This window comes from Oncorhynchus mykiss, chromosome 19 (assembly GCF_013265735.2).
Source record: "Oncorhynchus mykiss isolate Arlee chromosome 19, USDA_OmykA_1.1, whole genome shotgun sequence".
In the NCBI taxonomy this organism is placed as follows: domain Eukaryota; kingdom Metazoa; phylum Chordata; class Actinopteri; order Salmoniformes; family Salmonidae; genus Oncorhynchus; species Oncorhynchus mykiss.
The window spans coordinates 5,401,350-5,428,886 of record NC_048583.1 but is presented as its reverse complement, the minus strand read 5'-3'; the positions used below and the strand labels follow the sequence as shown (position 1 = coordinate 5,428,886).

The window sequence follows — 27,537 nt, the reverse complement described above, 5'->3', positions numbered from 1 at the left end:
ATTACAAAATGATGTATACACTATATAGTTATAGTGACGTATTTTGAATACAGTCTAGATAATCAAAATATGCTACGGGTAATGTCGAGGTCCGTACAACAAATTAGCTTGCTTGTTTCTTCGGATGTATTTAGTGGATGGACAAGAATGCCGCTGGGAAATAAAGGCGTTTCAGCTACAGTAGCTCAAATGCGACTTGTTAAGTTACTGTGAATACTTACGTGTCATAATAACCACATTGGTGTGAGAAATACACGTTAAAGATATTTGAGAGTAAGGTAAGGTAATCAAACATGACGAATCTCAACTAACCTTTGCTAGCTTACTAGCTAGGTAGCTACTTGAGCTAACTAGCAGGTTTCCCAACCAAGGCTAACGTTAACTTAGCTACTTGGTATAGCTAGATAGCCAACTGGACACCTTGCTAGACACCTTCAGAAGCTGACAGTCACGTACAAGTCAGAATTTCTTACCTAGCATTATGTACATGCAAGTTAGTGTAGAAGCAGTTGACCTTTGTGTCAATAGTAACTAGTTGGTTATGTTTTCTGTCTAGCTTTGCCGTCCAGCAATATCACTAAAGTTACTCACTAGCTGTGAGATCACCAATTAGCCAGTACTATATGTATCAACTGGATGAGGCCAAAAACAGGTCGGGCCTATAGTCAAAGCATATGCCATATTCTACATCCTTTCTATCTACAGTTCAGTGTGATCATGGCTGCATCAGTGAGTCTGGAGTTGGACCCTGTCTTCCTAAAGGGACTGGGATACTTGCACTCAAAGAACAAAGACTCTGTGGATAAACTCCGAGCTCTTCTGGATGAGTCTCTATCAGGCAGAGGGAGTGATTCCTCTTACCGCTCATCACTGAAGGTATGGACTATTGTAGCTTAGTTGGTAGAACATGGTGCATGCAAAGACAGGATTGTAGGATCGATTCCCAGGACCACCCAGACGTACAAAAATGTATGCACACATGACTATGTGGCTTAGGATAAAAGGGTCTGCTAAATGGCATATATTATTATTATACTATATGGCATTCATTCACCTCTCTTCAGAACATGATGTTGTCATCATTTTACAGGATGGCGCGATTATATTCTTATGATGTCATCATATGGGGTTTTGACAGTAGTCCAAAGGGAATCCATAGACATACATGATCGAGGTGTAAAATATGAAACCTTGCCTAGGCCCCTGTGTCTTGCTTTGCCTGTGTCAATCGTTATCATTTCAGACGTCCCTTCGCTGCCGCTTGTCTCTAGTTCTTTCAGTCACTCCCAACATTTGTATCCTGGAGAAGTAGCTCTGAAGCCTCGTGTTTAAAAAACAAACTTTATTTGTCACATGCGCCGAATACAACAAGTGTAGACCTTGTATCTATCAACAGGAGGTGGAGGTGACGAAGGTGTCCGTGTCCAAGATGAGCATAAATAAACAGGACTCTAAGTCCTCCTGTAGCTCCTCCTCTTCATCTAGCAGCAGCAGCAGCAAGTCCAGCAGCTCAGAGAAGAGCAAAAAGGAGGTGGAGAAGAGGCCTTCAGACAAGGTACGAAATGGAATGGATGCTGTGCCTGAGTAGGGGATAGGGATTTATTCATGATCTAGGCTAGTTAGTTCCAGAACCAAACCAGTACTGCAAATCATGGAAACCACAAAAACCACGTGTAAGTTCGTCATACATAATGTTATTACATTGAATTTTAAGACATTCATCCATATTCCAGTAATTCCATTCCTTTTGTTGAGACAATCTAGAACCAAACATGCATGCACAATTATCCACTGTACATACATAATGTTATACATTGGATACAAAATTGGAGTAATTTGTTCAGTGTGACATATCTTCAGTTTGTTGAGATGACACAGAACGTAAACCGTCACGTAAAGGTCATACGTCAACATTTTAGTATGAAATCCGTGTTTGTTGAGGTTGAAATAGAACATACCACCTACATATCAACTTTATAAACCTTCATAACACTGTTATATAACCTTCCTAACACCTTTATTGCACTTTCCCTTTGTCTTCCAGGTGAGGGTAGAGCTAGGTGAAGGACCTGAGCCGTCTAAGAAGCCTCGCCTGGAGCCCAAGCAGCAGGAGAACCGCTCGTCCCCCGTCACAGTCCAGCCCTTCAAAGACATACCTCTGCCTGACTTCTCCAACTTCGACGCGGAGACCAACGCTGACGACTTCGCCATGGAGATGGGGCTGGCCTGTGTGGTTTGCAGGTAGGTACCTGGATGTTTTTGAATGCCACCTGGGTCGCAACTGAAAACAAAAAAGTCCATGTAGTCTTTTCCTGTTTGTCCTGTTTCCCCGTTTGGTGCCTGTGAACACTACGTCTAACTCTCAGTGATCAATGACTGTATGTACTGTGTGTAATGTGTTTTCATTGAGAAATAAAATCAATCAATAAGTTTCATGTTGATGACCTCAGGCAGATGACGGTGACGTCGGGCAACCAGCTAGTGGAGTGCCAGGAGTGCCACAACCTCTACCACCAGGACTGCCACAAGCCCCAGGTGACGGACAAGGACGTCAACGACCCGCGCCTGGTGTGGTACTGCGCCCGCTGCACCCGGCAGATGAAACGCATGGTAAGAGATGGATAGACGACAAAGTCATCCTGGCTGAGTCTGAAATGGCATCCTGTTTCTTACATAGTGCACTACTTTTAACCAAATCCCTATGTGCGCTTGCCAGAAGTAGTGCACTATATAGGGAATAGAGTGCCATTTTGGACGCAAACCATGTGAGCAATACTTATAATAAGGGGTGTATTCAGTGAGTTGAGACCTTCTGAACGTTGCAGATAGAAATTTAATGAACAGAGCTGAAACGATTCCTTACTCTAACTGACAGACAATCATCTATTTTCTACACAATACATTTCTATCTGAACATTCTGTAATGTTGTACACTCCCAAAAAGACTCCAGTTGAATGGGTTCTTATGCTGTTGTTGTTTTTCCTGCCAGGCCCAGAAGACCCAGAAGCCTTCACAGAAGCCGACACCAGCCGTTGTGTCAGCAGCCCCCGTGGTGAAGGACCCTCTGGTGAAGAAACCGGAACTCAAGGTCAAACCCGACACATCCAGCACCTTTCAGGCCTTCAAGCGAACTGAGGTGAAGGTAAGCATTACAACACCAGAGCTGCATATTTGAACTACAAGGCATATTTAGGTTAAATGACATTTTTCAATGAGATATACCTTGTCTAATGCAACCTGATCATGTAATACCCAGACATTATACGACATTACATGGCATACAGTGCAATAGCCTTTTCGAAGATGGCGGACATTTAGGTTGAATGTAAAGACTAAATGTTTATATGTTGTCATGCAAACTGACCATGTGTGTAATACCTGGACATTATACTAGGAGGAAAGGATCAGAGTTATTTTGATATGCTTAGGATTATTGCATCTCTAACGCTTGTTTCTTTCCCTCCTAGGTGTCTGCAGCAGTATCTGCCAACCCCTCCAGTAGCAGCGGCTCCTTGCAGTCGGGAAGCGGCCTCACAGGGTGGGCCGCCTTCGGGGCCAAGACCACCGCTGGCCCTGGCGCCAGCACCAAACCTGGCTCCTCAGGGCCAAGTGGAAGTAGCAAGACCTCCTCCACCTCTACCCCCCCTGGCCAAAAACCTGCCGGACTCTCCGGGCTGGCCAGCTCTAAGACGGGCGGAGGACTGGGTGGCAGTGGCTCCAAGATGGCGATCGGAGGAGGAAATGGAAATAATGGCGATGGTGGAAACGGCTCCAGCTCTGTGCCTCTGAAGCCTCCTCCACCTCTGACCCTGGGGAAGCAGACCCTAAACCGGTCCTCCAGTGGGGAGAACCAGGGGAAGGGGACAAGTCCTGGGTCCTCCCCCAGTGGGCCTCAGCCTAGCCTGGGTGGGAACAGCGGAGGGTCTGGGGGCAATGGAGCAGGGAATGGGAACGGTAACGGGTCGAAGGCTGCGGCTGAAGCGCCAGGGGGTGGCAAGGCGCCCACGTCCCAGGAGTCTCAGCTCAACGCCATGAAACGCCTGCAGATGGTGAAGAAGAAAGCGGCTCAGAAGAAGCTGAAGAAATGAATGGAATGAGAGGAGTAGTGAGGGAAGGAAGAGAACGAGAGAGAGAAGTGTGTAAGTAAGATGTTCGAGGTGGAAGTTATGAATGGGAGTGCGTGCCAGAGCATTGAATTAACTGTAACGTGGATGTAACCGTATCCAATTGAATACTTGAATTTCATTGATGTATGAAATGCTGCTGGAGAGACTGTTAGTGGCTATAATGTGCCTCTTCGTTCTGTCCAAACTCAGCCACATCACAGAAAATTGAAATAACACGTTTGTTTTTGGGGGGGGCAAAATGTAATAAAATGTATTATTTTTTATGACATAGTAGAATTGTCTTTTTTTTTGTGAGGATAAATCTGAAGTCTGAAAAGGACATGAGATCATCAGCAAGCAGTCATCAAATGAACAAGCTGTTAATTGAACAGGATCAGGCACCACTGATAAAGACTCTTTATTCATCACTGATGAGTGATCTAAAATATACACATTACATGGAGGAATTGTATAACTCTAAAATACATGATCTCTTTCAAAATACATTTGCTTGACATATATTAGAATAAATCATTATTTTCATTGGGACGACACACATTCACAATATAAATTCATCAACACTGCAGGTGGCAATACTAAGTGCTCAGCACACTGATAGCTCCATTCTTCGTGCAAAACGCATATATGCAATTATCTTAACAGTCATGATCTTTTGATAATTACATTGTCTGGTCAATACATTTTTTTATTTTTTATAGAGAGACAGATTACAGTCAAATCCTATCCCAAATCGACCCTATGCCTGTGGAGATTTGAGAGGATATGGTAATAAATCTACCTTGTCCTGATATGCTAGCCGGAATTTCCACCTTGTTGCTACGGTACAACTATCAAATGCTCTCAAATCTCCACAAGGCCATAGGACCGGTTTCCTGAACAGAGATTTGGCCTAGTCCTTGGGAGTCTATTAAAATTGCATTTTAGTCCAAGACTAGGCTAAAACTGTGTCTGGGAAACCTGCCTGTAGAGGCTAGGAGTCCATTTGGGACTGGGCCTTCTTAATCCCAATCTATTCCTTTATGCGTATGACATTTTGCCGAGGTAGTTGGCTGGGACGTAGCCCTTCTGTCCGTTGGCCTCAGCCAACCACCAGTCCTTGTTGCCTCCCAGGTCGCTGAACTTGAGGATCCTCACATGCTGGTTCTCCTGCATGGTCAGCTCCTGGTCGCAGCGTGCCTGGAACCCGTACACCGCATAAAACTGGAGAAACAGACAGAACATTCACCATAGAGCAGTTATTGTACCATGCATACAGTACACGGGAGGCTGATGAGGGTAGAACGGCTCATAATAACGTCTGGAACAGAGCAAATGGAATGGAATCAAACGCCTGGAAACCATGGAAACCATGTGTTTGATCTATTTGATACCATTCCACTAATTCCGCTCCACTCATTAGAATGAGCCGGTTCTCCCCAATTAAGGTGCCACCAGCCTGTGTGGTGTTGTGGAGAAAATGTTTGGTTCATGTTCCTCAGAATCTGACCCCAAACGAATTGGTCAAGTGCCCCAACATACAGTTATTTACTAAATTAATTTACAATTCAATCTGATGAAACTTTTAAATCCAAAAAGTGTCAAGGTATTAGTTAATTGCGACAGCACAGCATATTCCATTGGCAAAATTTGCTGTACAGTCTCTACTGAATTCAGTGTGGTATTTCCTTAATTCACCAGTCGGTGTCACTGTTAGTCCATCAAAAGAAGATACAGACCCCCATCCCCACTGTCATCCCCAACCCAAACCCACCATCACCAATATCCATTTACAATCTATATTAACCGCCTCATATTCTGATGGAGGTCAAAAGCGTCCTCCCAGGTCGCAGCAAACCAAGACATAGTAAGAACAGAGCCTGCCCAGCGGCTGCTAAAGGGACTAATGTTGAGTGACTGCGCTGGTGTCGTATAAATGTTATTCACTCCATATAATCTCTATGCGAGATGGAAGTGTGACCCTAAACCTATCAGAGCCAGACCTAACAGGCACAAACACACACCGCCCCAAGGCTTCCAACAGGCCTAACAGAGTGGGTTTTCAAATCATCTGCACTATAAACCAGCACACTTAACTTTTTTACTGCTCCGTGCAATAACCACCCTCATATTTCATACCACGACTCTGTCATACCACGGCTGTCATACCACGGCTCTGACGAGGCCTTTACAGGCATCTCTATAAGCTAGTAAAGATACATTGCTTGCTTGGTTAATTCCTTTTTGTAGATTGTTATATTAGCTTGTGATCTATGTATTTCCTGTGCTTTGCTTTCAATGTAATCTTTATTGTTTGTAAATTACAATGTGGCCCGTATATCAAATAAACAATTTTGAGGTGTTGTTCAGCGAATGGAGTTCATTCTATTCATTCTATTGAGATTGTTATGTCAACTATGTAAAGCCTACTGAAAGGCACACCTAAGCCCTCTGTTTACCCTGAGCCCTGACAACTGAACCAGGATCGGTCCTCTCATTTCATAATGCACCTGTCACGTAGACACATATTATAGAAGTTTATAAATTGCCTGGCTGGGCTGATGACACAGTGGATTGCGCAGTCAGATGGAACAGAGTAAATAGGTATTTTAACGTCATAGATTTAGCCTGTGGTAACTTGTGAATTAGACACTGGCTGGAATGCGGATTTAACCAATCAGCATTAGAACCACCCGTTGTATAAAGATATATAATGCTACATAGTGCACCACTTTTGACCAGAGGCTGTATAAAGAGTAGGGTCCATAAGGGTTCAGAACGACCCTTCTTTAACCTAGTGTTACCCCACCTGCTGGTTGTCTGGCTCTGTGTCCAAATCCTGGTGGATGTCTGGCTCTGTGTCGCCCTGTAGGCTGGACGGGGTGGAGCATCTGTCAAGCGAGGTACTGGAGGTGTTGTAGAGGCTGAAGTTAGGTATGCTGCTCCGGCTCCGTATGCTGTTGTTCCTCCCGCTGCCCGACACAAACAGGCTGAGGTTGTCAAAGTCCTCGTCCAGCACCACAATGGGCTGCTGGGGCTCTGTGATCCCCGTACCCGTACCCTGACCTGGTCGACCATGATCCCTGTTGGGGTTGTACTGCTTCAGGAAGGATGAGTACACGTAACCCTGGGTACCTGGGAGAGAAGGGGAACAGAGGGATGTTTGTGTCTGTCAGACATATCTGGGTTCAAGTAGTACTTGAAATCTTCCAGGTGCCATGATGAATCTGGGCTTGAGCCTGCCTGGAGTGCCAGATGGGCAGGGTTTTCACTTTAGGAACTATTCCATTGATTCACATAAAGTATTTGAAAGAAAAGACTATAGGCTGCTATTCAAATCAAATGTTATTTATCACATGCTTCGTAGACAACAGGTGTAGACCAACAGTGAAATGCTTACTTACGGGTCAACAATGCAGAGTTAAAGATAAGGGGAAAAATAAGTCTGTGAGAGAGCTAGGTGCAGGGAGGCTCAACAGATGCACAGGTGGTTGGGTTGCGTGTGAATAGGGTTCTTTGTGAGACTGGGTGTACTGTGGGTAAGTCACAGGGAGATCGGTGTCACTGTCAACGAATGAAGGATGAAGCGCGGTCTATAAACTGCCTATAATACGAAGGTTTCCTTAAACCGGGCGTATTGTTGCAATGGGAAATAGTAGTTTTGTTTACTGCATTGGTAGCATTAATATCGACCATATAATAAACAGCTTCTTATGAAGACTAGTAGTCCCAGTGGATGAAACAAATCTGTGAAGTAGTTTCAGAATGCAGTCGGTACCGAGAAACACACACACACACACACACACACACACACACACACACACACACACACACACACACACACACACACACACACACACACACACACACACAAACCTTTCTACAACTCCTTGCAAAAACTTGGCTGATTTGAGCCTTGTTATTCTGGAGTACAGAGAAGCGCGGCAGGCTGCTCCTTTCTCCTCCTCAGCCTGTGTTTCTCAATGCCCCCAGGGAGAGGCTTTGTACTCTAAGTAACTCTGCTTACAGCGAAAGGCGGCTCGCCGCAAACAACTGGCAGGCACTCAGTGCTAGATGACGCGCGGTGCGGAAAATACATGGTAACAAACTCTTTGAGTTGGCCTTGTTGTGAGGCAGCAACTCTCTAGAGAGTGAGAGAGACAGAGAGAGTCGGTGAGGTTAGTTTGTTCCAAGTATCACCGTGACATCACAGTCAGAGGCCTCTGGGAATTTCCCCAGCAGGCTGGCTGACTTGTCAGCTGTGGTAGGTTAGTAATCAGGAAGTGAGATGTGTATCTATCTACAAAACACGCCACAGGACAGAAGAGCTAGGAGTTTAGTTCCACAGTAGTGAGGGGGGATGTTTGTCTAGAGTTAGGTCATGTAGACCTGTAGGATGATGTACTACAGTACCCATAATGCAAAAGACACCTGTACAACGGACATAAACTGAGAGCATTATGTCTACATTACATCGACCTTAACGGTTGTAGTAGTGAATGAAACATCCTCTATTTGGGCGGTCTATCACTGCTAGTTTAGATAAAAGTGCAATTACAATTTTCTCATGCAGAACAAACATTAGGGCTGCGACAATATCTGTAATATATTTGTTCCATGTCATAAATGAAAACACTTCGCGCATCAAACTATTTGGTCCTTTTAAAAACCCGCTGTATGTCAAATAAATAAATGTGACTGGATGACAACATAATGTTTGTTTCCAACATTAGAGCTGATTTCTAAAGAAGTTCAATCCGCTTTCTGTTTTGTTTCCTTGCCACAATAGTAACGAGTATCACCATACTGGTATCGTCCGGCCCTAACAAGAATGGCACACATCCAATAACTAAGCCACTGTAGCAACATGAGACAGGATGATCCAACAGCGTCACATCACATAATCCAACCTATAATAATGAACTTACTGCCCGTGTCAACCAGCCAGCGGCCCCGGCTCCCCAGGGGATCTGTGTCCTCCAGCAGGCCCACCAGCTCCCCCTCCAGCAGGCTGACATCCTGCTCCTGACACCCGTTACAGTTCCTCTTCAGCTGGAACAGCCTGTCAGCTGGATACTCGTCCAGCAGCCTGGCCCTGTTGCCCTCTGTCTGACGCTGGATCTCTGGGACCTGTGGAGGGGGAGCAGGGAGTTAGGGTGATATGAGCCGAGTCATCAGTGTCCCAATGGGGGAGTGGGGGAATGATCGCTAACGAGCCCCATTGGGTTGTTGGGGGGTGGGTGGTGATGGGTCTCAGGAGGGGAAGGTGGTTCGAAACCGATCCAAAGGAGTCTTGCGCTGTTCAGATACAAGCACATGTAAGCGTACGCACACACACATACACACAAACACACAGTTTGTCTTGGGGGAGTAATAACTGGAGTAGCGCTGGGGTTGCCAAGCGCTCTATTTAATCCCAACCCAGAGAGCTCGGCAGAGTCTGGTGGCTCCGATAACTTCTCCAACATTGTTCTTTAATTGACTTTTAATTGGTTCAATTAAACAAATAAGGGAGCCAATCCTGGAATAGGTGGTGAGGCTGTGGGGTAATGCTGCTTTTACCTAGAGCCTTCTGGCATTACCGCAGATAGCTGGCTCAGTGAGGATGCTCCAAGATGTGTTTGTGCTGTCTTACCAACTACTAATGTCATTGGCATGAAAACAGCTATACAGCACAAACACATCTGGGACCAGGCTAGCCTTTAATTACCTTAGCTTATCACATACTGTAGTAATAATGGGGGAGACATTGAGGCAAGTCCTTCCAGCTTTCAACCATGTTTTCTTCCCAAACTTACAGCTAAAATTTTCTTTGTTTTCTCGAAGCTGACTTTGCGTTCTATTAGAGTCTGTGCGTTGTCCTTGACGACAGTCAGGTTGTTGAGCTCTTCCATGATGCTGCTTTGGACTTCACTGATGTTGGACAAAGGAGCCTGGACAAATCAAACATTTAATCATACACTTTATCATACTTCAATGTGTGGTATTTTGCATCAACTCACAACACACCACAAATCCTTTCCCTTTCATACTGCAAAATATATTACTGTTTAATAAAAGTCGCCCCTCTATTTCACCACACAAAACTCCACTCCATCCCTCAATCTCCCTTACTCCCCCTTCCCGTCCTCACCGGTAGTTGCTGTATGGAGGGTGCGTGGTGGCAGGCCGTGTCCATCAGACCTTTCAGCAGGGTCACCAGGCAGAGGACACAGTTGGACAAAATAGTATGGGCGGCCATGTTGAATCTCTGCAGCTCCTCCACCAGCTGAGCATTGAGGGCTGCGTAGTCCCGCCGCGCAGCAACCTGGCCCTGTAGAAACAAACAGATTTAAACATTTTAGCAAAGACCTTTATAGCATTCTGAAATTGGCATATTTATTTAACATTTATGATTTTTTTTATGTTAACAGATAAAATAATTCAGTTTTTAATGAGAACTGTTATAATGCTGAAAGACCAATAAACTAAACTTTCAATAGCAAAATTATTAATATTGTCGCTAAAATTATATAATCCCTATAATCCCTACAAATGCTATAATCCTTACAAAATGAGCTTCAATATAACATTTAGGTATGTTCATACTAATAGGTTAACGGAAATTGTTGCTAGGTAACATGATTGCTGCAAACGGAATCCCTTGTTGAACTCACCTGGTCCTCGGATACAGGTGATGGAGAGGAGGAAGAAGAAGAGGCAGAAGACGTGGAGGAGGAGGGAGAGCGCTCCAGGCGGCTGCAGTAGTCCAATAGTTTGTCGTAGCGTTTCTGGATGAGTTTCTGCGGGGCAGCGAACATGCCTTGGAGAGAGGAGAGGGGTGCCAGGACCAGATGTGCCATCCTCTCTTTCTGAAGGGATCATATAGGGAAGCAATGATGGAGAATGAGTGTTTTTCCATACATTACATGAATCTTGCCCTGGAGACAGCTCTGCAGAGGGGTCACTAGCTGACACAACCACAAAGTCATAAAATCTGATTTGAAACCTAACCTTAACTACACTGCAAACCCTAATGCTTAACCCTAACCTTGAAGACCAAAAAGCTATTTATTTTTTTCATACATTTTTACATTATAGCCAATTTTGACTTTGCAGCCGACCAACCTAGCGGACATCGTTCAGGTCTGCCTCCAGGGCAAGATTCATGACAATAAACATCAACCTGCGTTTTTAGTGTGAGATCACACAAACATACAGGGAATTGAAATACTGTAGGGCATTTATTTAGCATAGATTACAAAATAGAGGCCCTTGTCTCATTATATATGATTGTGGCTGTGGGAATCAATCAAATGAGGCACGAAATGGCCTACAAATTGGTCTGTCGCGAATAGTTCTGCCATCTGCACTTTAGTTTGTATAATCTCCTCTGAAAACATCTTGCCTTGCACAATTCGAATAATGATGTGCCTATTTCGAATAGTAACAAAAGGCATCTTAATGAAACTCGTTGATACAAAAGAGCACCCTTATTCTCCACCCAGAGGGCAGGTGCGTTGCAGTTTCAGAGGCTAGTTGCTGTATGAGCTGTACTGAGCTATTAGCGCTGTTAGCTATTAGCGCTCATTAAAGTCTCTGTGGGCCCTCGAGTGGCTCCTCATCCTTCACTGAGAGCACCAAGTAACACAAAGAACTCTATTCAAAAGGCTCGTTATCTCGGAATGAGCAACAGAGCTATCCCCACAGAAAGGAGGGCAGGCGGCAGAAGAGAGAGATGGGGGGAGACATTAAGCGGGAGAGAGAGACAGAGGAGTGTGAGGAGAGTGCAGTTTCAGAGGGGTAGAGAGAGAGATTAAATGTTTCACCAGGCGGGAGTGGAAGCCGAAAGGTTGACTGACAGATCACTCACTCACTCTGACGGAGGAGTGGAGAGAGAGAGAGGGAGCCGTGTAAACGCAGGAGGGCACAGCTAGGGCAAGCAGGCCCCACAAGTGAACAGCGTCCATGGAAGAAAGGATAGACAGGCTGACAAGCAGGAGAGAGAAGAGAGGAGAAGAGCCTGAGAGAGATGGAAGACGGAAGAAAGGATAGACAGGCTGACAAGCAGGAGAGAGAAGAGAGGAGAAGAGCCTGAGAGAGATGGAAGACGGAAGAAAGGATAGACAGGCTGACAAGCAGGAGAGAGAAGAGAGGAGAAGAGCCAGTAGCCTGAGAGAGATGGAAGACGGAAGAAAGGAACAAATAGTTAAGTTGTCAAAAAAGAACACACAGCTCCTCGACAGGAAATAGTTTGTATTTACTGTGAGAATAGGGTATCCAAATGTAGAGTCAAACTTACAAAGTGCTTGTATGGGTTGTTGCCGTTCTTCATGTGCTGAGTACTGTTTGTGTCTATTTTGTCTGGATCCTTCATGATGTCCTCCAGGTCTGCAGCATTCTGGACCGCGACACCTACCATCTCCTACACAACATGTAAAAGACACAGTCAATATTGCTTTCCATGGGTATTACTCCGGTATGTCAATATTATTCACTGGAACATTGAGATTGTCTACACCACCTTATTTGTTCTAAATATTAGGACATGTTCAATCCATCCATCCATCAATCCATCCATCAATCCATCTATCCATCTATCAATTTATCAATCCATCCATCAATCCATCAATCCATCAATCCATCAATCCATCCATCAATCCATCAATCCATCAATCCATCAATCCATCAATCCATCCATCAATCAATCCATCAATCCATCTATCCATCCATCAATTTATCAATCCATCAATCCATCAATCCATCAATCCATCCATCAATCCATCAATCCATCAATCCATCAATCCATCAATCCATCCATCAATCAATCCATCAATCCATCTATCCATCCATCAATTTATCAATCCATCAATCAATCAATCAATCAATCCATCCATCCATCCATCCATCCATCCATCCATCCATCCATCCATCCATCCATCCATCCATCCATCAAGCCATCCATCCATCAAGCCATACATCCATCAATGGCTGGTACATGATTACCTGTATGTGTATCAGGTAACAATGGACGTTCTTGACTAGTTGTCTCACTGCTTTCTCCAGACTCCTGAACAGCTTCTCCTCCTTGTCGAACACCTCATCTCTCACCTAGAGAAGAGGGAGGGAGAGAGAGAGAGAGACAGAGACAGAGACAGAGAGAGAGGGAAGGAGGTTACTCAGTGGTTCAGATAATATTGACCTTTCCAGCTCCTTAGACTAGTATTTACTTTTTAACGAAGGCAGCTTGTTCTATTGATAACCTCAAGACAAAAATAGGTTTTACACAAATGTCCCCAAATTGTGTTTATGTCATTAACACATGAAGTGTATTTACTCACATTCATATTGTAGAAGTTAGTGTAGAGTGGGAGAGGTGTAGCAGCTAGTTATTTACCTGTGGCTCCACACCTGTGAGGATCTTGAGGTATCCTGTGAGCCTGTCAGACTTCTTCCTGATAGAGTGGATGCTGAACTTGTTCAGTTTACCCATGAGTGTCCCCCCATCCTCCTCGGTCCTCTTGTACTTCATCACTACAGTATGACAGAGAATCATATGTAAAGGACAAGACCAAGTTCGGGGAGACACACTGTACAATTAGGAATTAGAATACTAACGTTAAAAATAACTTAATTGGATCTCTATGGTTGAAGCACTGTAGGGGTCCTGACATTTAGTAATGGGATGCATAGCATGGTAATAACTGCCATGCAGTATAATACTTTAACTGCTTCCAATCTTAACTACAATGTTCTGTGTTCTATAAAATGTTCAATGTAACAAGGATTTATCTCAGTTTCACCACACATTTCATCACACATTTCTCCATCTCAGACTATCGCATATTTAAAGCTGTACCGATGTCCTTCCTCCTCTTGAACTCGTTGATGTTGACGTTGATGATCTTGGCGGCGGTCAGAGCCTCCTGGAGGGGCCTGTTGTCAGGGTGGTCGCTGGGCGTGGCCTGCCACAGCTCCCCGAGCAGCAGAGGGTACTTCATGACCCGCTGGACCGGCTTGATGAGCAGAGAACCCATGTCCAGCAGGTTGGGTTTCCCCCTGAAGACCACCACACAGCTTGATGTTAATAATAATGTGACGACACTAGAGAGGCAAAAAAAGCTTTACGCAAAATTCTGCCGATTTTCAACAGAAATTGCAGCGGAAAATGGAAAAAAATCCCAGCAGATTTGTTTGGGTTACACATTATTACACAGTTAATAACACATGCTAGAACAGTTAACATGTTAGAGCATGGCACTTGTAACGTCAGAATTGTGAGTTCGATTCTCGGGGCCACCCATGCATTAAATGTATGCATCCAATGACTAAGTGGCTTTGGATAAAAGCGTCTACTAAATGGCATATATTATTATTACGATTACACTGACAATAACACAGGATGATACAGTTAGTTACACATGATTAGTCTGTCAATTACATTATACATGTAATAACATTGTTATACTTAATACTCATTTAAACCACTGAAAATCAATATGGGTAGGAGGTACATTTTCATATTATAGTGTCAATTATTCAAACATATTCTTACAGGAACGATGATACAAATCTGGTGTACTTACTCTTGGTCGTATATCCGCCTGCAACGAGACGCAAAGTCATTGGTTTAATAAAAGTAGTTATGGCCAACAGTATAAATGCCTCTTTGGGAGGAAATGCTTAGTTGATGAATGAGGGGGAAGTATCAAGCAGCGACTCACTTCAGTGATAACACACAGGTGATGAAATGTTGCTTGATTCCTTCCTCTTTCTCATAGGACTTGAGTAAAGAGTTGGCATCGTCGTGGTGATAGCAGTAGATTTTATAGACGTCCTCCAGCGCTGCTTTGGCCTGAATGAACACTTCCCCTACGGTGGGAAAACAAAACGTGATACATTTGAATTAACCCGTATTAAATCACTCAACCTGAGTGGCTTATTTAGAAATGTGGCATATTATAATGGCAGTATGGTCAAAACAAGGGTCATGTTCATTAGGTCACTCAATGGAAAAAGTTTTTTTTAAGTTTTGAAAACGAGAATTTGCCTTTCTTACTGGACCAGGTAAGTCCAGGTAGTCCCCTCCCTGTTTCAATCCATTTTATTCACTAAGTTTCCCTGATGAACACACGACTCAGGTGACTGAGGTTAAACAGAGGTCAGAGGTCACCTACCTATGACTAGTGCCTCAGGGTCTGGCTCAGCTGTGGCCTCCTGCAGCCGGTGGAGCAGCGCGGCCGACACCTCACACACTGTCTCCATGTTAGTAAACAGACGATCCACGTCCACCACCTGGAGACACACACAGAGAGAGACCTTTAAGACACATAGCCAGTCATCCAAATACTTCAACGTTCTGGAACAACCCTATAGCCTATGTTAGCCTGGCATGATCTCCTCCAAGTGTAGATATCCCTATAGGGCAGTGGCTATCTTGGGTAGAGCACACGCCTGATATTCGCTACACTGGTGTCAGAAGTGGGCTGTGTGCAGTTCAAACACCATGCATTGTCTTTTGAAAATCACTCCATAAACCAACTCTGCCTGAATAACGAACAATACAACATTCACTACCAAGCAAGGTAACACAAGGTAACCACCCCTCTGTATCTCTGTAAGCAGATGATATCACCCACTGAGTACTCTGTCTGCTTCCTCGTTACCTGTCTGTCTCTGAGGGGCTTGACCACCTCTCTGATGCAGAGCTCCAGGTCGGTGAGGAAGTCCCTCTCCGTCTGCACCAGCTCCTGGATGACCTTTGACCTGCGGCTCATCTTCCTCAGGCGGACCTCCGCGGGGTCGAGGGCCGGGGAGGCCAGGATCGACGACAGGGGGGACAGGGGCGCCATTTTCTCTTAAGACAGGCACAGGGATAAGTTTAGGATGTGTGTTGGATGGCAAGGTTTTCTTCTATGCAGAATATACCCACTGGGCACAGAAATCAATTGAATGTCTAGTCTATGTTGCTTCAATGTAATTTCAATGAAATGACGTGGAAACAACGTTGATTCAACCAATGTGTGCCCATTGGATAGTCTCTGTCTGAGCAGATAATGTACAAAATATGACATAACACAATAACGTGTTGAGATATGACATGATCATTGACACAATAAACGTGTTAACCACACATCATATTAAAATGTGAGATCTGTTTAAAAAGGGGCCGTATCAAAAGATCTACAGTAAAGAGAGAGCACACATGTACAAGAGCCCTCTGCATGAAGTTGTATTTACATACATGGGCATGGTATGCAATGCATGAGAAAACATCCATCTCTCCCAACACCGTCGCCTGACTTCAACCCTCCCTACCCTCCCAACCCTCTGCCAGTGTTTCACGCTGATCTAATTGTTTTGACTGAACACCGACCAGCCCCCATTAGCATGCCTGTCGGGTTCCTCTCCTCTTTTTTCATTCCTTCTCTTTTCTCTCTTTTTTTATCGCCCTGCTCCCCCTAATCAGTCCCTAGCTGGCAGTGCTTTGCATGGCGGGTGAGGGGAGAGAGAGAGAGAGAGAGAGAGAGAGAGAGAGAGAGAGAGAGAGAGAGAGAGAGAGAGAGAGAGAGAGAGAGAGAGAGAGAGAGAGAGAGAGAGAGAGAGAGAGAGAGAGAGAGAGAGTGTGTGTGTGTGTGTGTGTGTGTGTGTGTGTGTGTGTGTGTGTGTGTGTGTGTGTGTGTGTGTGTGTGTGAGAGGAGTGAAGCGTGTGTTCAGGGAAGGGAGTTGTTTCCTTTCCGGGTCTGCTGCCTAATCGACCTCAACACACCACTTCCCCCTCTCCGGGAGAGAGAGAGAGAGGGAGGGAGAGAAAGAGAGATAGAGAGGGAGGGCGAGAGATTGAGAGGGAGGAAGAGAGAGAGAGAGAGAGAGGGAAGAGAAAAAGAGGGGAGAGAGAGAGGAAAAGAGAGAGTGTGTGGAAAGAGAGAGAGAGAGAAGAGAGATGGAGAGATAGAGAGAGAGAGAGAGTGACAGAGCGAGAGCGACAGAGAGAGAGCGACAGAGAAAGAGACAGAGTGGAAGGAAGAAGAGAGAGCTGTGTCAGGTTACTGAACTAATTGCCTCGCTGATGTAATGCCACGGCGTGTGCAGGCATTCCATCTGCTCCAGCTGGGGGGGATGCACCTGACACACACACGCGCGCACACACACACACACTCCATCCCGCTACACAAACCAACTCCACCCCCAGCACACATCAAGACAGTCAACAAAAATCTGACGCACAAACACCCACACACCACACCACACTCATACATGCATATGCGTACACATTACACACCCAGCACCCTCACAACACACCCCTCCCACCTCTTCCCCACTTCTCAGTCTCACACTCCTACCAGTGCATTCATGTCAACACAACCCTGGCATTCACTTGTATACAGGCAGTACTAAAACGGAACATTCAAAAGCTTTGACATTGGAGAGCTATTTGACCATTTTTCACAGAGAGGTGGAATGAGGATATGATGGTGTCATGTCCTTGGAAGGGCAGGTGAAAAGACAAATGCCATGTCAAGCCCTCTAAAGCTGCAAAAAGCTAAATCGACACCTTCACCCCTCCTGGCTATCAGGTTTCAATGGCCCCTCCTAAAAAATATAATACTTTATAATTCTCCCTAAAAGAATGGTGGTCAATTACTATATTTTGGGGAGGCAGGTAGCCTAGTGGTTAGAGTGTTGGGCCAGTAACCGAAAGGCTGCTAGATCGAATCCCCGAGCTGACAGGGTAAAAATATGTTTTTCTGCCACTGAATAAGGCAGTTAACCCACTGTTCCTAGGCTGTCATTGTAAATAAGAATTTGTTCTTAAATGACTTGCCTAATTAAATAAAGGTTCAATAATGTAAAATAAAAATTGTTGTAGCAATTAAAATGATTTGACATCACGTAAAAGAGAAGCATGTTAATGAATTAAAATAAAGTGTTACATTTTAAATAAATGTGAATAAGACGTATGTCACATTACAACATGACATATGAAATACAGTATAATGGCTATTCAAGAGACTGCTGCAAGTGAAAAGAAAGTGCAGATTTAGTGGCAGGGCTGAGTACCTTCTAGCCTAGCTCCCTGCCTGGGTAAGACCTGAGACCTTCTAGCCTAGCCCCCTGCCTGGGTAAGACCTGAGACCTTCTAGCCTAGCTCCCTGCCTGGGTAAGACCTGAGACCTTCTAGCCTAGCTCCCTGCCTGGGTAAGACCTGAGACCTTCTAGCCTAGCTCCCTGCCTGGGTAAGACCTGAGACCTTCTAGCCTAGCTCCCTGCCTGGGTAAGACCTGAGACCTCCTAGCCTAGCTCCCTGCCTGGGTAAGACCTGAGACCATCTAGCCTATCTCCCTGCCTGGGTAAGACCTGAGACCATCTAGCCTATCTCCCTGCCTGGGTAAGACCTGAGACCATCTAGCCTATCTCCCTGCCTGGGTAAGACCTGAGACCTCCTAGCCTAGCTCCCTGCCTGGGTAAGACCTGAGACCTCCTAGCCTATCTCCCTGCCTGGGTAAGACCTGAGACCATCTAGCCTATCTCCCTGCCTGGGTAAGACCTGAGTTATTGAAATAAAACAGGTCCACAAAAGAGGACCAGCATGTTGTTAAATTCAGCACTTCTATCACAATATAGTCATATCATGGATCAGTGTTTGATAGAGCCATAATGTAATAGTCTATGTCGTCCCATTAGCCACCATTATGCTACTGTATTATGCTGGTGTGGTTGCAGGCGCAGGAGTTCCCATGAAAGAGGACACGCCAGCCTTTTCACCAGGCTTGGCTATTGAAAACGATCTAACGTACGGAAGGCCTTGAAACACAAGGACCCTGACGGATCACGTATCGCCACGAGGAAAAATGACACGTTAGATGCCCCCGGTCACCCCCCCTGCAGAATACAATAGGATTGAGAATGTCATTGAAGAAAGGACTGAGTTCAAGTCCATTAGGGGAATAGAGGTGGAGCCTCATAGGAAGGGCAAAAGGGCCAATGCTAACGGCTGAAGCAGTTATTAAACCACTGGCTTTGGGTTTAGCTGCGGTTTGTATAGGATACCTCACTGAGTTGTGCTTGGCTCCAGTCATCTCTCCTAATGGCCCACAGGTGAGAGCTGGGCCTGAGGACAGTAGCTAGGTTGATAGGGGCTCTTAGTGTGTCCGTACTACGGGGTACAATCTGATGCAATAACAAGACACAAAAGGCCCTTGTTGAGGCCAATTCACACACACACACACACACACATGGACGTACGCACGCACACACAACACAACACACACGCACAAACACACAACACACACATACACACACAAAGACACACACACACGTGTCATGCATACCAATTGAATATGAATATTTAGATACTTAGTAGTGGATGACTGTTGACAGCTTTCAATAACTCACTATAAACTGAGGAGGTGAATTACTGTATGACACTAGCCAGTGTGCAATATCATATCAGGGTGGTAACGCTTTGTGACTGACCATAACTTCTGGTTGCTATGGACCTTGAGGCCAGGCTTGATCAACCTGTTTCACAGCAGACAGAATGATAGAGGAGAACTCAGTGTTCAGGAACAACTCGCACACTTCCCCATGTGACGCCACCATTATGTCAATGTTTGCAATGTACCTGTACACTTATACTCAAGGCAGCTTGTTTAGCGTGATGGAGAAACTCTTTAAAGTGGGCGGTGGCGGTGACGATCAGTTTACTGAAAACAATCAGCTGTTTGAGAACTGAGTTGTGACGCTTGTCCTTGGGCACAAGTCAAGAAAACAGAAAGTGGTGATAGGCAACGAGTGCCTGTGTTTCAGGTAAACAGTGGATGTGCTGACAGGACAAGGAGTGTCCTACATCCCACTCTGTTCACTACTTTTGACCAGATCCCTACGGGGGCTGGATGGCTGGATCCCTACGGGGGCTGGATCCGTACGGGGGCTGGATCCCTACGGGCGCTGGATCCCTACGGGCGCTGGATCCCTACGGGGGCTGGATCCCTACGGGGGCTGGATCCCTACGGGTGCTGGATCCCTACGGGGGCTGGATCCCTACGGGGGCTGGATCCCTACGGGCGCTGGATCCCTACGGGGGCTGGTCAACAGTAGTCCACTATAGAGTGAATAGGATGTGTCGGTGTTTCAGGTCAACAGTAGTCCACTATAGAGTGAATAGGATGTGTCGGTGTTTCAGGTCAACAGTAGTCCACTATAGAGTGAATAGGATGTGTTGGTGTTTCAGGTGAGAGGTTGAGAAGCTGAGAGGTTAAGTGTGTCCTATTCAGCACGTCATTATAATACAAAAGAGTTTAAATGGCTCTTTAGATGGTTAGATGGGAGATTGACGGTATTGTTTAATTGAGTAAACTAATGCCCCTAATTGACATTAGCAGGAGTGTAGGTGACCATTGTTCCCTTGTTGAGTAAACCTACAGAACTAGTGGCACAAGAATCTCTACATAGTTAACCTCGTATTTTCTGTAAGGCATCCAGTGACTACTTGGCTGGTTGGCATTTATTAGGATGACTCATGTACTGGAGGCAGCTCTGCAGGGTAATCATTAGCTGGCACAGCCACAAAGTTGTAAAATCGTATTTTAAACCTACCCCTAACCACACTGCTAACGTTATGATTAACCCTAACCTTAAAATAAGTTGTTTTACATTTCAAGAATTTTTACAATATATAGTCAATTTTGCAGCCCTGCCTCCAGGACAAGATTCATCCCAATAAACGTCAACCTGCGCCTGAAGGTCTACATTCCAAGTGCGTGACAACACCTGATGTAATGTAGTAGAGGAAGGACAGGTGAGGTGAGTTTTTGCTGATGAGACACACTGACTGTCTGGGAAAAGTGAGAGAGGCTAAAAGGACACTGCTTACCTGCAAAATGACAAACGAAAAAAGAACCATGACCTTAACCCTGACCTTAACCTTGACCTTAACCCTGACCTTAACCTAATTTGAACCAATTCTGAAATGAAATATTGGTTTGCAGGTCAGGAGTGTATCTAGCTATGTCAGCCATTATGACGACCAGTAACGATACTTTAGTTCAATTTTGAGCCCAGATTGTGTTAAAATAAAAACAATCTTATGATAAATAAGAATTTGACTTCAGAGAACGTCAAGTCTGACCATGTCGTGACAGCCACCTTGACATTGTTCAGGCTGTAGTAGCACAGTAGTAACACTGGTGTTGACACGTGTCTATATATCTGGATGTTCACACTTCCCCTTTAAAATCATAGGGACAACACACTGGTTTAATAATTAAATGCTTCAGTCAGTGATAGAAGCCCTGTTGTCATTCACTCATACTAGGTTTACTTATCTGGTTTAATACTGGGCCTGTAGCTACAGTATAGCCACTCCTCCATGCTGTAAGGCTACTGTGGCTCGGTTGGAGCACGGTTTGCATATGTGACCTCATCCCTGCGGGAATAGCTTGGTGCTCCCTCAATCACATAACAACACAACAGATGCTTGGCAGAAGCATCCATAGCTACAGTGCCCTTCGTCTATCTGGCTTTCACCCTTGAGTCACACGTGTTCCTCTGGAATCTATGGCGCTAAGGTTGATTTGCTGAAAGTCTATAAATGCTTCCCTGTTGAAAGTCAACAGACATGCTGTTGACGTCTTACTGATAGTCTATTGGTAGTTTGTTGAGTATCCATCTACAGATGGAATATCCAAGTAAAGTGTCACCTTTTCTTTTACAAAGCACTTAGGAGGAGAACTTACTATCGTCCAAGTCAACAGGAAGCTATGAGATGTTAAAACCTGAGCTATAGCTAACCTAGTTTCCATAGTTATGACCTCAGGGGATCCAATTACCTTTAAGTTTGGCACTGTACTCCGTTTTGTCCGACTGACTCCTCCGCACCAGGGTCCCAAGGTTGATGTCACCTTTAATGTCGGCGGCGGTGTCATCGTTGGCCACCACGATGGTGTCCGTCTTCCTCCTCTCCAAGTGCATGTAGCGCAGGAAGTTAGGCCTGGTTCTCCTCTTGACCACTTTCTCTTTTTCCTTCTCTTTCTCACTGCCGTTGTTGGCCTCCTTGTTGGGATCCATTTTGACCAAGAAGCCCTCTTCTTCTCCCCCCGTGCTCTCTGTCCAGCCAGGGAGAAAGAGAGAGGGAGAGAGGGACGGAGGAAGAGAGAGCCTGAGAAGTGCAACAGGTGTACTGTAGTGCACTACTGCCAACGCCACACAGGTACTGTGGCCCCTCCCTCTCCCAGTCACCTGCCCTGCCATACCTGTCACAGGAGAGCTCTGTGGCCCCTCCCTCTCCCAGGCACCTGCCCTGCCATACCTGTCACAGGAGAGCTCTGTGGCCCCTCCCCCTCCCAGGCTCCTGCCTGCCATACCTGTCACAGGAGAGCTCTATGGCCCCTCCCCCCCAGGCTCCTGCCTGCCATACCTGTCACAGGAGAGCTCTGTGGTCATGCCCCCTTCACTGCTGTACTTCATGGCCCTGCACCCTCCACTGCTGTGCAATGCAACGTCCCTGGGAACACCTGCATCTCTAGAGGGAGATAGAGGGATAAGAAGGGAGCAGTGGAGGAGAGAGGGACTATGACCACTGCACTAACAAATGTACTATTTTGGTTTTACTAAAGAGAAGGGTCTCAAGGGACAACATGCAAAGCAAAACAATGCATGGAAAACTCTAGGTTTTACATTGGTTACAGTATGCGTCAAGACAACTAGCCAGCATTTCTACATTTTATTTGTAATGTAAATGATGGTTATTGTTTTTTCCCATTTGAAGAACCTGGGGGTCTATATCTAAAGGTGTTTACTATTCAGAATACACACAACAAAAATACATCAAATATATAACCAATAGATAACCTTTATTTCTGAGAGCTCAAGGAATCCCACATCCATGTTCATGAGATCATTATTTCCCACCAACTGTAAAATTAGATGCATGAATTCAACAAGTGGGTCGCTGTGGGAAAAAAAGTCTGTTCAAATGTCAATTAAGTGATTCGTTGCAGCAGATGCTGAACTTTAGGCAGATGAATATTGAAGGATAAAAACAGAATGCACGGAATCCACATGTTTACAAACATACAGCATATTCTTCATAATAGAGAAATGTTGACGATAACGCTTAAACTGGGTCCAGGAGGGCTACAAGCTATAACTAGGGCCCAGAGTTTTCCTGGTTAGGTCACTTGGTCAGGGAAAAAAACCCTGGTCCTAATCATACTGTATATTAACAATGATGAAAAGGTGGTTGGAAAAAGTTACTTGCTTACCTTTATAGGTCAAATCTCTTCTGAACGACAGAAAAGTAAATAGGGGATTAAAACGAGAGCACAGAGCACCAGGTCAAAGTGCACAGTGAGGAGGGTTTTAAAGTGTGTATACTCATCTGCGTACAGCATTTGACCTGTGTTGACCATTCCTAATCGGCTGGGCTAGCCAATACGTTAGCTTATGTAGTTAAGACAAGCTACAGCAAACATTGAAAGCGATCAGTCATGAAGCACTGACTGCACTTGAGAGAAAGAGAGAGGGGCATAATAGTGTAGTTTAAACATCATGTACTCTATACAGTATGTCCAGTAAATGAATGGGCCAATCTGAAAAACACATTTTATTGAACCTATAAATTATTTGATCACAGTAACACCATAATACACACGGTTCTCACCCTGCTGATAAAACTGCCATACATTCGTTTCAAGTTTCAATGTCACATGCACAAGTACAGTGAAGTGCCATTCTTGCAAACTCAAAACCCAACAACGCAACAATGCATTATCTTTCATTCTTCAGACAGATCTGGTTCAACAGGTATATTGGCCATACAACAATAAGCTACTACAATGGTTTCTAGACAGGTAGTGAATTCCATGGTGAGAGGACAATGAATGGAGGCATCATTTCCCTCCCCACTGAAGCACAGGGCAATAAAGGCTCATATTGTGTTTCCAGCTCACTGTGTAGTGTGTTGTAGGACACCTGTTAGTCCTCCATTAGACTGTGTTGCTCCCTGTCAAACATCTCGTCGACTCCAATGATACTCAACTCCAACTCCATCTTCTTGACAATTTAGTAACAGAGTAGAGACTGTACCTCTGAATTACATTTTCCTCTCATACATGTGTCCCCCCCCCCCAAAATAATATATGCAGCTTTTACAAAACTGAAAAAAACAAAGGCACATGCATGATATTTAATCACTTGACTTATTTTTTTAATCAAGGTCAACACAGTGACATACACTAAAGTTACAAAATGCACTGTAACGTCGACTCAGAGTATTCAAATACACATAGTAAATATTACACATCAGGTTGAATGACATGTTTTTAGTCCAGAATAATACTTTCCCCTTGTGTGCCAAGCCTGTTCAGTCTGCTGAAGTTCACATGCCCTGGGGGAGCTTGTGGAAGTTAGGTAACCGTGGGTGTGGACTGAGGTTCCGGCTTGGCATGGGGCTGCTATGCTGCTCAAAGATAGACTGGCTACAATGACTTCACACATGAGAGAAAGGGATTGTCAAGAAGTGAGTCACATCTCCCTATACAAACAAACACACAAACTCAAGATAAAACACACAATAAATGCGGTAAAGAGGTCAATGGAACTCGACCAGAACAATGGAAATGCCATGGAAACGTGTGGGGGAAAGATCCCACATCTCCTCATTGCCCCCCAGCAAAATTTGCCTACATTTAGGCTATTGTTTACATGTGTATTTCACACTATATTGAGGTATAAATCAGTGTATAATACTTGTATGGATGTCAACCCCAATACATGTTCATGTCATCGTCACCAATGAACTGCATTACCACCACCGATTTCTCTATGCTAGCTATGCTACCAGCTTATGTGAGCAGTAGTTAGCATTTAGCAGTCACTTCTTCTAAACCTGAAAAGGGACTACTTCTAAATGTTCAACATGGTCTCAGAGTATTTTGTACTATTCTGTACATAAATCCGAGATACTCCATTTAGTCTGATATGTTACGTTTCGTATGGTATGTTACGAATTATAAACTGGGTGGTTCGAGCACTGAAAGCTGATTGGCTGACAGCCGTGGTATATCAGATCGTATACCACGGGTATGACAAAACATTTATTTTTACTGCTCTAATTACCATGGTAACCCGTTTATAATAGCAATAAGGCACCTCAGAGGTTTGCGTCATGCCTAAGAACAGCCCTTAGCCGTAGTATATTGGCCATATACCACACCTCCTTGTGCCTTATTGCTTAATTGTAATTTGCACAATATGTTGCAAATTTGCAAACCGTACAATATGTTACGAATTTGCAAAACTTATGGCCTCCCGAGTGGCACAGTGGTCTAGGGCACTGCATCTCAGTGCTAGAGGTGTCACTACAGACCCTGGTTTGATTCCAGGCTATATCACTACCGGACGTGATTAGGAGTCCCATATGGCTGCACACAATTGGCCCAGTGCTGTTGGGTTAGGCGGTCATTGTAAATAAGAATGTGTTCTTAACTGACTTGCCTCGTTAAAGGTAAAGATTCAATATATATATTTTTTTTAAGTATATGTTATATATTCTAATTTGTTGTGGCTAACGTTAGCTATGTGGCTAGCCCTAACAATAGCTAGCTCTAGGGATTAGGAGTTAAGGTTGAGGGTTAGCTAAAAGGGTCAGGGATATGGGAAGGGTTAACTAACATGCTAAGTCGTTGCAAAGTAGCTAAAAAATAGTAAGTAGTAAGTTGCTAATTAGCTCAAATGTTAAAGTTGTCCATGATGAGGTTCAAACACACAACCTTTGGGTTGCTAGACGTTTGTGGTATACAGCTACATTGTGGGCCTGTTAAAATACATCAATCATGAGTCATTGGACAAATATCCACTTTGTTAAATCACATTTGTTGAATGTGCGCCAATCCGGCGTCCTTCTATCCCCCACGGTCTGCGTTCCAATTACCTCTTTAACGCTTCTATGTCTCAAGTGACTCCCTCCAATAGATTACTGAAGGCCAACATACGGGTCAAAGTCAATCAATTCTTATATGTTTGTCGTGATTAAAGCACAGCGCCTTCAGAAAGTATTCACACGCCTTGATTTTTTCAAAATTTTGTTTGTGCCTGAATTTAAAATGGATTAATGTAGATGTTTTTATCACAGGCCTACCCACAATACCCCATAATGTAAAAGTGGAATTGTGTTTGTAGAAATTTTTACAAATGAATTACAAATTAAAAGCTGAAATGTCTTGAGTCAATAACTATTCAACCCCTTGGTTATGGCAAGCCTAAATATGTTCAGGAGTAAAAATGTGCTGAACAAGTCACATAAGTTGCATGGACTGTGTGCAATAATAGTGTGATTTTTTGAATGACTACCTCATCTCTGCACTTCACACATACAGTGCCTTCGGAAAGTATTCAGAACCCTTGACTTTTATCACATCTTGTTAGGTTACAGCTTTAATCTAAAATTAAAGAAAATTTACTTTAATACTGCAAAATGTTCTCTGTACCTCCTGACATAATGTGTAGAACTGCAGGGAATAAGCTTTAAAAGCTGCAAAAAAATGTCCATATCTGTGTATGTATGTGTGTGATTGTGTTTGTGTACGTCAATAGTCTATTTATGAACATGGATACACTTTGAGATTTCAAACCAAGGACGGGTGCAGCTTAGCCCACCGCCCGCTGGTGTTTATAGCACTGATGTGTGCATCTTTTGTTTGAACAACCTGCAGAGGCAATATGACAATAAAAGAAGACTGAGGGGAGGGAGAAACAATGAAATGGCTGGTGTGGGTGTTTGTTTATCGAAGAACGCTCGCTGGGCACAAAAACAGCAGATAAGGACTTTGGTCTCTGTGGCTTCGCCAGCTTAATTACTAGCATCCAGAACCATTACACCATTCAGCATGTGCTAGAGATGAGAAACACAAAAGTTAGGGCGCTACAAAGCCAGATAGGGCCGTTACTATGGTGGCCATAAGGAGGACCCCGTCACTTGAAGGAGGTTCAGAAACTAGTGGGCAGATTAGACAGCTAGAAGATTGGCTGCTGGGGATTTGAAGGTCTTGAGTTGTCAGTGTCACAGCTTTAAAGGAAAACTGGACATTAGCCTACAATATAGCCTAAGAAACTACCATTGTGGAATGAAATGGTATGAATGTGTTATTTAAGCAAAGGCACGAGGGGGTGTGGTATATGGCCAATATACCACAGCTATGGGCTGTTGTTACGCACAACGTAATGCAGAGTGCCTGGATACAGCTCTTAGCCGTATATTGGCCATATAGCACAAACCCCCGAGTGCCATATTGCTATTGTGGCTTTCAGCGAATCAGCATTCAGGGCTCGAACCACCCACTTAATGTGTAATTAGTAGCCTAACTATGAAAAAACAAATGTTTTGCAACAGAATCGGCGTAATGAAGACCCCATGTCTGTAATTGTATTTTTTATTGTACTTTTTTTACATTT

The 27,537-nt window shown here is 44.4% G+C and overlaps 2 protein-coding genes across 5 annotated transcripts; one reads left to right on the top strand and one right to left on the bottom strand.

Moving 5' to 3' along the window:
- The first annotated feature begins 46 nt into the window (after positions 1-46).
- Positions 47-4,394, top strand: LOC110497312 (integrator complex subunit 12). 2 transcript variants are annotated; one of them, XM_036954033.1, is made up of 7 exons: positions 47-278; positions 706-876; positions 1,397-1,555; positions 2,045-2,241; positions 2,451-2,610; positions 2,991-3,137; positions 3,469-4,394. In XM_036954033.1, exons 2-7 carry the CDS (start codon positions 718-720, stop codon positions 4,087-4,089), a joined length of 1,443 nt encoding a protein of 480 aa, XP_036809928.1. In that variant the 5' UTR covers positions 47-278; positions 706-717; the 3' UTR covers positions 4,090-4,394. The 2 variants fall into 2 exon arrangements, with proteins under 2 accessions (XP_036809928.1, XP_021429032.2); XM_021573357.2 differs by having other exon boundaries at positions 2,991-3,143.
- Positions 4,395-4,493: 99 nt separating this feature from the next.
- Positions 4,494-23,421, bottom strand: LOC118941427 (rho guanine nucleotide exchange factor 38-like). 3 transcript variants are annotated; one of them, XM_036954026.1, is made up of 18 exons: positions 23,349-23,421; positions 22,936-22,998; positions 22,502-22,606; positions 21,915-22,190; positions 15,750-15,940; positions 15,261-15,378; positions 14,808-14,955; positions 14,670-14,687; positions 13,943-14,142; positions 13,481-13,617; positions 13,090-13,194; positions 12,386-12,508; positions 10,761-10,955; positions 10,238-10,417; positions 9,903-10,037; positions 9,033-9,234; positions 6,914-7,239; positions 4,494-5,328 (listed from the first exon to the last, which is right to left on the bottom strand). In XM_036954026.1, the coding sequence occupies exons 4-18, from the start codon at positions 22,150-22,152 to the stop codon at positions 5,146-5,148; spliced, it is 2,499 nt and encodes an 832-aa protein (XP_036809921.1). In that variant the 5' UTR covers positions 22,153-22,190; positions 22,502-22,606; positions 22,936-22,998; positions 23,349-23,421; the 3' UTR covers positions 4,494-5,145. The 3 variants fall into 3 exon arrangements, with proteins under 3 accessions (XP_036809921.1, XP_036809920.1, XP_036809919.1); XM_036954025.1 differs by lacking the exon at positions 23,349-23,421 and having other exon boundaries at positions 22,936-23,244; XM_036954024.1 differs by lacking the exons at positions 22,502-22,606; positions 22,936-22,998; positions 23,349-23,421 and having other exon boundaries at positions 21,915-22,449.
- Between the last annotated feature and the right edge of the window lie 4,116 nt (positions 23,422-27,537).

What these genes read in the sequence shown, in the direction of transcription:
- LOC110497312 (XM_021573357.2), top strand. Translation starts at nt 718, where the DNA reads ATGGCTGCATCAGTGAGTCTGGAGTTGGACCCTGTCTTCCTAAAGGGA. An exon ending in CTGGCCTGTGTGGTTTGCAG is followed by an intron (nt 2,242 to 2,450) that starts GTAGGTACCTGG and finishes TGATGACCTCAG; the next exon opens with GCAGATGACGGTGACGTCGG. An exon ending in TCAAGCGAACTGAGGTGAAG is followed by an intron (nt 3,144 to 3,468) that starts GTAAGCATTACA and finishes TTTCCCTCCTAG; the next exon opens with GTGTCTGCAGCAGTATCTGC.
- LOC118941427 (XM_036954024.1), bottom strand. Translation starts at nt 22,446, where the DNA reads ATGGCAGGCAGGAGCCTGGGAGGGGGAGGGGCCACAGAGCTCTCCTGT. An exon ending in CCTCCATACAGCAACTACCG is followed by an intron (nt 10,038 to 10,237) that starts GTGAGGACGGGA and finishes TGATTTGTCCAG; the next exon opens with GCTCCTTTGTCCAACATCAG. An exon ending in CAGAGCCAGACAACCAGCAG is followed by an intron (nt 5,329 to 6,913) that starts GTGGGGTAACAC and finishes CTGTTTCTCCAG; the next exon opens with TTTTATGCGGTGTACGGGTT.